The 8446-nt window shown below is 56.4% G+C and overlaps 1 protein-coding gene across 1 annotated transcript in view; it reads right to left on the reverse strand.

The window, feature by feature from the left end:
• The window catches only part of MYOCD (myocardin), a gene marked incomplete at its 5' end in the record, with an annotated part of 9068 nt that extends 1147 nt beyond the window's left edge, over positions 1-7921 (reverse strand). Inside the window, 5 exons of the mRNA XM_010282446.1 lie at positions 281-338; positions 4384-5337; positions 6528-6681; positions 7044-7309; positions 7796-7921. Of these exons, the coding sequence (XP_010280748.1) occupies positions 281-338; positions 4384-5337; positions 6528-6681; positions 7044-7309; positions 7796-7921 (1558 nt within the window). The remainder of the gene's footprint in view (positions 1-280; positions 339-4383; positions 5338-6527; positions 6682-7043; positions 7310-7795) is intronic.
• Positions 7922-8446: the final 525 nt, after the last annotated feature.

The raw sequence follows: 8446 nt of genomic DNA on the forward strand, positions 1-8446 counted from the left end.
GGGCACTGGCAGTGCTGTGCACAGGGCTGCTGCCCTGCTGTCCCTTCTCTCTGTGCAGTCTGCATAGGCGATGACCAAGCCCAGACCACTCCACCATTGCTCCGGGAGGGCCAATAGGCTTTTGGATTCAATCTCAGTGGCTCCTGGCACAGGGAGGGCAAAGGAAAGCTGTACTCAACTCAGGCAGCTCTGCTGGGGTGCACTGAGTGCACTGAGAACCACAGGCCGATGCTGGCTTGGAGGGGGAAGCCCTGGAGGGGAACAGGGAAGCAGTGCGTACCTCCGCTCTCAATCAGCACGTCCAGGAGCTCGTCCATCTGCTGACTTCGTGTCATCTGCTGCAGCAAACGACAAAGAGGAGAGTAGAGGGCATTAGGAGGAGAGTCCCTCCAGCCACAAGCCAAGTAGGTGGCTCTAGACCCCCCAGATGGCTTTCTCCCATGCAGGAGAGAGTGCCACTCCAACACGGGGCTGGCAGCGGCTTTCAGGTGAGCACTGCAGGGCCCTGGGACAAGTATGGCAGATCTGGAGAGCAGGGTGCCAGGTTCCCCCACCCTGCCATCTATCCTCTGCTCTGTGGATGCCACAGACTGCCCTCTTCCCAGGGCCATCAGGTCACACCAAGCTTTTGGACCCAGCACCTCACACTGGTATGTGCCTCCTTGCAATTCCTGCAGCTCCCTGGGGGCAACACATCATCATCCTCCTCTCCTTGACTGGACACTGGAAGGACTTTCTTCAGGCCTCCCTGCCAGCCAGCATAAGCCCATTTTTATCACTGCAAACAGCATCACTCCGTTTTCCTAAAGGTACTATCATGACCAGCACTGAGGCTGCTGACAGGCTCTCACAAGAAGTAAGGGGCTCATAGGCGATGGAGACAGTCCTCCCTATGGGAACAGCGCTCCAGTGTAAGGCTAAGGGAGGCAGATGGCATAGAGCAGGGTGCTTTGCTGATGGCCCAAGGAGGGAAGGTGAGGTTTTCTGGTGACTTGGGAATGCTCAAGAGTCTGTTTCTCACATAGCACTGAGCACCCCAGAGAAGAGTACGCCAACATCCTGGGGCATTTGTGTGGGATGTCAGGACCCCAAGGTGGACTGACACATCAGCACAGAAGATGCTATCCCATACAGTGTGGTGTCCGACTGCTACGTGGCAGTCATTCAGCAACTAACTCTTCAAGAAAAGCCCATTCCTTATGGAAACAAGCCTGTTCTACCCAGAGACCCCATAGCAGGTTGTAACTCCTGCAGATGAGTTCTATTAATCACAAAAGAACACCTTGCACAGCCCTAGCCCTATAGAAGATAAAAGTCATGCAGTTACCTGCTTTAATGCATCCTCATAAGGTGGAGGCTGCTTTACCTCTGAGAGGGCTGGGCTTGACTTACAAAAACTTGGGGGTGGAATAGAAAACTTTTGACCTGCCTGCGTAGCCATCTGCGTGGGGGAAATACAGGGAAACGGAGTCAATGCACAGGGAGGCACGGCGGGAAGCCCAGCTCTCTTTCACCCCTGTTGAAGCCAGAGTGGTGCCAGGGAAACTAATGACTCTGTGGGTCAAATTGGCTCAGACAAAGTGCCTGGCCTCCAGGCAGGAGAGAGGGAGGTAACTTAGTCCGTCAGCCCAGCTCTGAGACCCAGGGCCAGGCTGACCTCCAGTTGCTGCCAGAGCACAGGCACGATGCTGCAGAGCATCCTGGTGCTTGGTCCAGCCGTGAACGTGCAGAGCAAGGGGCAGAGAGAAATGATGCCAGTGATGCAGCACTCCCTGGCTGCCAGTTGCCTCCCAGCCCCTCTGCTGGGAACCCTCTCCATCGCCACCCACCCAGGACATCTCACAGAGCCCAGGCCAGGGAAGACCACTCAAAAGAATCACTGCCAGGTCAGCACCTAGGCTTTCCCTGTGCCTGTGCCAAACACCTGCCTATCAGAGCCAGCTTTTTGCCAGTCCCTCCTTCCAGGGAGGAAGGGAGGAGGAGGGACCTCATCTGAAGGTCCCAGTGCCTGCCAGCTGCTGTCCCCATGGCCTCTAGGCCCTTGTGTGCCCTTCCCCACTGCCTGGCCATGACTGCCTTGTCCCATGACAGCCAGTGCTAGGGTATGCAGCGCGGCCCCAGCAGGCGGGTCTGATCCAGAAGTGGATCCAGGGCAGCGGTGAGGCCGCTTGGCCTGGCTGTGCACATCCTGGCCACCTTTCTTCGGAGGGCAGGCCTGGGGGGGCGAGGGGGTGGGGGGTAACACTCCAATGCTGGGCACAGAGAGGGAGCTGTTGGTGAAGAGAGTCCCTCACCACTGGGAGCCCCTTGCAGGCAGCAGAGGAATGCCCCCGATGGGTGGTGTTGCAGCCCAGATGAGCTGCAGGACACTGTGGGTCCGTCCCCTCCATACACCCCTTGCGCTCAGAGGGAGGAGCCGGTGATGCCCCCGAGGTGTTGCTGCTGCCTGCTGCTGCCTGCTGACCGCTGCCCGGTCATCCGGAGCAGCCTGGCTGCCTCTCCTGCAGTATCACCTCACAGGACATACCCACAGCTCTGTCCCATTGCCCAGCTCACCTCTACTGCACTGTGCCCCACTGCTGAGGTCACCCACTGCGTCCTGCTGTCCACTGCATTCCCCGCTCTTGGCCCCACTGCCCAGCTTACCCACAGTGCTGCTCCCCATTGCTCAGCTGACCCAGAGCAATGCTCCCCATTGCCCGTTTCACCCCAGCAGCAAGGTCCACTGCCTACCTCACCCCAACAGCGCTGCACTCCACTGCCCGTCCCACTGGCAGCACTGTCTTTCTGCCCCTCTCACCCTAAACTGCTCCCCATTGCCCACCTCACTGGCAGTGCTGTGTGCCAACTGCCCCTGTCACTTATCTCACCGTCCTCTGAATGGCTTAGAGACAATGCTGCATCCCACCTTCTGCCACCTTGCAGCACTGCACCCCACTGCCCAGCTCCTGCTGCACGCTGCTGAGTGTGCTAACTGCGGCAATGTGATTCGTGAGCTGCCTTGCTCCAGCACTGGGTGTTTCGCAGTGGCTGTCGCTCTGCTGTGCGGCTGTTGTGCACTCAGAGTGCCCTTGCTGTATATCTTCCCTGAATGCAGCGTGCATACGTTGCACCACTGTGTGTTTTACACACTGTATGATAGGTGTTGTTGCTGCCTGGGAAACCCTGGTAGGGTCTTGAGATGAATTGGGGCTGCAATCAGCAGTACCTTTTGTTGCTTTTGTGTGTTGGCAGCCTGTGCCCCTCTCCAAGCTTTTGTACCTGTCCAGAGGGCTAAGTGAGGAGTGGTGGCTGCTGAAGGGACAACTCTCTGCTCTGCTGGCTGCCTGGTGGGGAGGCACAAGCTCTATCTGACTGCAGACTGCAATTGCAAGCCTTGCTCTATCTTTCCAAAAAAAGGCTTCCCATATGACCGGGGTAACTGCCCTCCTTCAACCCAGTGGTCCTAATCCCTCACACACTGCTAGGAGCCACAACAGCTCAGCAAGATGCTGAAAAGCCCTGGAACACCTCAGCGGGGCTCTCCCAGGGGTGTAGGAAGCTGTGCCAGGGTTCTCCCAGGGGCTGAGAGATCTGTGCTGCACCCACTGCAGATAGAGGTTTGCCAGGGCTCCGTGGGGCAGAGGGAGCTGTGCCAGGGCTTCCCCACGGTGGAGGGAGCCATGCCAGGGCTCCATGGGGCAGGGGGAGGTGTGCCAGGACTCCCCCAGGGGCACAGCAAGCTGTGCCAGGGTCTCCTCCCGAGGGGAGAGGCAGCTGAGTTAGGGATCTTTTAGGGCAGGAGAAGTTGTGCCAATGTTCCCCCAGGGCAGAGGGAGCTGTGCCAGGATTCCTCCAGGGGCAGAGTGAGCTGTGCCAGTGCTTAACCTGGGGCAGAAGGAGCTGTGCCAGGTCTCCCCAGGGCAGAAGGAGCTGTGCCAGGGCTCCACAGGGCAGATGGTGCTGTGCCAGGACTCTCACAGGACACAGGGAGCTTTGCCAGTGCTCATCCAGGGGCAGAGAGAGCTGTGCTGGGGTCCCCTGGGGAAAAGGGGAGCTGTGCCAGGGCTCCCTCGGGGCAGCAGGAGCTGTACTAGGGCTCCATGGGTCATGGGAGCTGTGCCGTGCCCCCTCAGGGCAATTGGGTGCAGTGGCAGCAGGGCTCCCCAGAAGATGCCCTGCAAAGGACTCCGCAGTGCCATCAGCTTCCAACCCACTCTCCATCTGGGCTACTCTCTGCTTCCCAGGCAGCCCCGCATGCTGCTACAGCTCCCTGGGTGCCCGCCCTGGGTGCCAGCAGTCCCAGTCTGATAGGAAAGGACTCAAACTGGGATGTTTGACCCACGAACCACAGACACCAGCGCGTTCACCACTGCGATGCAGTCTGGGGTGCTCTCCACTTACCGATGCTGTGCGAAGGCAGCTGTTGGTCTGTGGGGACCCGCTGCGTCCTTCTGCCTGTGAGCCAGGGGACACTGAGAGGAGATAGTGGCTGTTGGGGGACGGCGGCAGGCTGATGTGCTGGGGGCTCTTTGCAGCCCCGAGTGGAGAGTGCTGGGGGGAGCACTGTGGGCTCAGGAATGTCGAGGAGGTGACGGTGCTTTGCCCTGCAGGCTCCAAGCAGTGGCTATTTACAATGTGAGGCAGCTGCGACACCCCACAGTTACTTAACTTATCTGAGCTGCTGGCTTGGCCTTTCAAGGCACTTTGTTTGGATGCAAATGGACAGCTGGACACCGCATTTTCTTGCTTGATGTGGACACCAAAGAAATGCTGAGTGGGCTGCTGCTTCTCCTCGAGGCCATTGCTTCTCTTTCGCTTCTGGAGCTGCATCCGTAGCTCTTCTACCTGCCTCTGCTCTTGCTGCAGCTTCCATGTCAGTTCATTGATGACCTTCTGCTTCTCTACCAGCATTTTGTCTTTCTCTGTGTCGATCCCTTCCAGCTCCAGCTGGATGCTCCCTCCATTCATGCTGCTCATGAGGCTTTCTTCAGCACTGCCATGAACTGGAGATGGCTGGAGACCGAACTGTGGTGAAGACATGGGCCCATCGTTGAATGTGTCTGGCAAAGAGCCGCTCACAGAGAGGTCAGAGGAGGCTGGAGAGATGGGTGGAGTGGAGCTAGTGCTGCCAAAGTGGTAGAAGCCATTTGATAACATGCTGGTGGAGGACTGTGACTGGTAACTTGACAGGGTGCTTGTTGGAGTGACTGGGAAGGTGACAGTGGTGATCTCACTGAAGTTTGGCACCGTGTTGCTGCCGCACTCCTGGAAGGGCCGCAGCCGTTCCATCAGCGCTGTTTTGGTACCTGACACAGGCAGGCCTCGTATTCGGAGCTGCTGTCTTAGTTCTGAGACCTAGAAGGAAAGTCACCAATGATCAGTCCCAATGGCAGATGAACCCTTTAGAACCCTTTAGAAACTCAACATTTCTAACAAGGAGTCTCAAACCACAGGCTCCCAGCTTCCTGCTTCAAAGCTCTGACCCCACAGATTCTCACTGTCTCATCTGCAGTCACCAGAGTCACCATGCACAGCCCTGACCACTGCATGTCCTGCAAGTCCTCGACCTTTCCTAAGAGGAAAACCTTCCTCCTTCCTCCAAGAACTGTGACTGCACTCCATGAACCAGCAGTGGTCCTTGGGCCACAGGGGTAACCCAAGATTCCTTTCCTAGCAGTAGGTTTCCACATGAGCAGAAGACTTTCACATGGACCAGGAACTAGCTGATGGTATCCTTTAGCTCAGAGAATGTGACCACATACCTTGGAGCCAGATACACCATACTCAGGCACCTGCACATGGTTCAGGTATCTGAGCTGGGGCATTGATATTGCCAAACTCGTGTTATTTCTACCTTATCTTATTTCTTTCTTTAATAATGAGTATTGCCCCCAGGTCTCTGCTCCTGAAAGGACTTTGCCTTCTCCATGGTTGAGGCTCCGTTAGCAAAGTATAAAAGAACCATTGATATGAACGATTCTTTCTTATGCCCTGCCTGTCTTGCCTACATGAGAAGTTTAGGTGCTGTTCAAAGCAGTGCTGGTAGCTGCAGACTCCATGAGATACCTGCTTGTGCAGAGAGATGAGCTGGCCTGGCTGCAATGACCACTGAGAATCTGAGTCACTAAGTGGAGGTCATGCTGACCTCCTAGCTTCTGGCTGGTCTGCAGCATCCATGATGTCAACCATAAAACCACAGAAGGTATGGAGCCATGAGCTGCAGGAGCAGCAGCACAGACCATCCTTTAGTCCTCAACCTGATGGCCTGCCCTGCAGCCATCTCAAGTTATAGCTAAGGTTTGCTGATAAATGCCCTGGAGCAAGGCAACCACGTGCCACCTGCAGAGCAGCAAACCCATGCTTTCAGTTACCGTTGCAGAGACCAACTCCTGACCCAGCGTGGTGTACTCCTGGGTTTGCTGATCTGTAACACGTGGTCACTCCCAGGCAATGCAGCCTGTGGCACTATACTGCATGCTCCAGGGATAGCAAAGCATATTCAGGTTGTAAGATTCTGCTCCTGTGGTGACAAAGTTTGCACTCACTTTCAGATCATCCAGGTTAGATGGTAGAGGGCCTGGCTTGATAGATGAGACACAAGTCTGGCCTGAAAAGGTGGTTTTCACAGGAGAAAGAGGGGTGTTGTTGACAGAAGTTGATGAAGAATTCGAACTTTTGACCATTTGCTCATTTGATTGCCTGAAATAACAAAGGAGATTTGGGGTAACTTGTCTACCCCCCCTTGAGATCTTTGTGCCAGTTGTACCTTCTCTCTGCTCCCTTAGGGCTTCTATCTCCTGTATCAGACCTGAACGACCATCAACCCCAAGGAAAACCAGGTTGGGCTGTAAGGAGATCGCTGGTGACCCACCAGCAGGTCACAGGTGCCCCAGCCAGTGCACAAAGCCAGAACATCTTTGCAGGAGGCTGTGCTGTGTTCCCAAGCTTTTATGTTTCACTTGCATGCATCTATCCCCCTTGCAGTGGCACAAATGCGTATAGGAGGGGAAAACCTGGAGGGAGACAGAGCTAAACCCTGTTATTGGCAAGTTGCCACTCACTTTAGCTGGCCTTGGTGCATCCCTGGGTAGCTGAAGTGCTGCTGCTGCTGCTGTTGCTGCTGCTGCTGCTGCTGGCTGAGGATCTGGAGCTGCAGGAAGAGCTGCTGCTGCTGGAGGAGTCTGGCATATGCAGAATCCATGGGTGGAGGGGACTTCTCTGCCTTCTGGTCTGGAGGAATGTACTGGTGATACTTCAGCTTCTTCACCTTGGGCTTGGTGTCCTTGGGCTTTTTGTGACGGTTCTTGCTATCACTGGATGATTTGGACTGTTGGTCCAAGAAGGAAAGGAATTAGCTGGGAGAAGAGCTTCTGCTACCCCCATGAGAAGTCAGAGGCCTGGGACAGAGAGAGGGCAGCTCCTGCCGGCACCCTGACACTCCAGCTTCAAGAGCTGCTAAGCCTGCATGTGGGGGACTCCTGTAGGGCCACATCTCATCTCAGCTGTGCTAGAGAGCACGAGATGGAGAGTGACCCTTCTTGCCTGGAAGGTATTTCAGTGTTTCCTTGTATCTCCTTCTGCTCCTAGCCCCTGGAGATGTTTCCAGTGCAGGACCTGAGCAATCACCTCTCACAGGGTGCAATGCTATACCACATGCCATTATAAAATGAGTCAAATTGCAACTTTTGACAGCAAGGTTTGTCTCCCTGTGTTATTCCAAGCCTTAACGCCAAACCCACAGACCTCCCACACATGTCGGGTGCAGCACGTGAACATTTCAGGCTTGGACACAACCGGGTACCCTGGGCATTACCTTCACGGCGGAAGGCACTGGGAGGGGTGGGCTCTCCTGTCCCGCTGCCTGCTTGGGGCTGTCGCAGCGGCTGCCCTGTCCAGAGGCCGGGTCCGGTGGGTGGCCGTCGGCACCATGGGGGTGATCCTGCAAGGGAGAGGTGAGCCGTGTGATGGGAGAGGGGATGTGGGCTGGTGCCAGGGCTTGGCCAGCCTGGATGGCCTCTGCCTGCAAGGGGCACCTGGTACCCCATTCCCCCTGCCCAATGTCATCCCCAGTCCCTCAGTCCATCCCAGATGCCTCAGTCCATCCCAGCCCCCCATGTCTATCGCAGCCCACTATCCCCACTTCTCCTAGGCTATGCCAGTCCCCTCTCAGCCCCTCTGTCTTCCCAGTCCATCCCAGTCGACCCCAGTCTTCAAGCCCTCTCCATTCCACCTCAGCCCAGTATCCTCATTCCCCCCAGTACATCGTTGGCCCCTTAGTGTCCCCCAGACTAGCGCAGTCCCCAAAGTCCAGCTCTGCCTGCCCCAGTGCCTCCAGTTGCTCCCTATGCCAGTCCAGTTCACCTCAGTCTCCCTGCCCGCGCCCAGCCTAGGCTAATCTCCCCAGTCCCACCCAGTCTCCCCAAGCCTAGGCTAGTTTCTCCTCCCCTCTCCCCCCGGTCCACCC

The sequence above is a fragment of the Phaethon lepturus genome, unplaced genomic scaffold, assembly GCF_000687285.1.
Source record: "Phaethon lepturus isolate BGI_N335 unplaced genomic scaffold, ASM68728v1 scaffold5350, whole genome shotgun sequence".
NCBI classification, from domain to species: Eukaryota; Metazoa; Chordata; class Aves; order Phaethontiformes; family Phaethontidae; genus Phaethon; species Phaethon lepturus.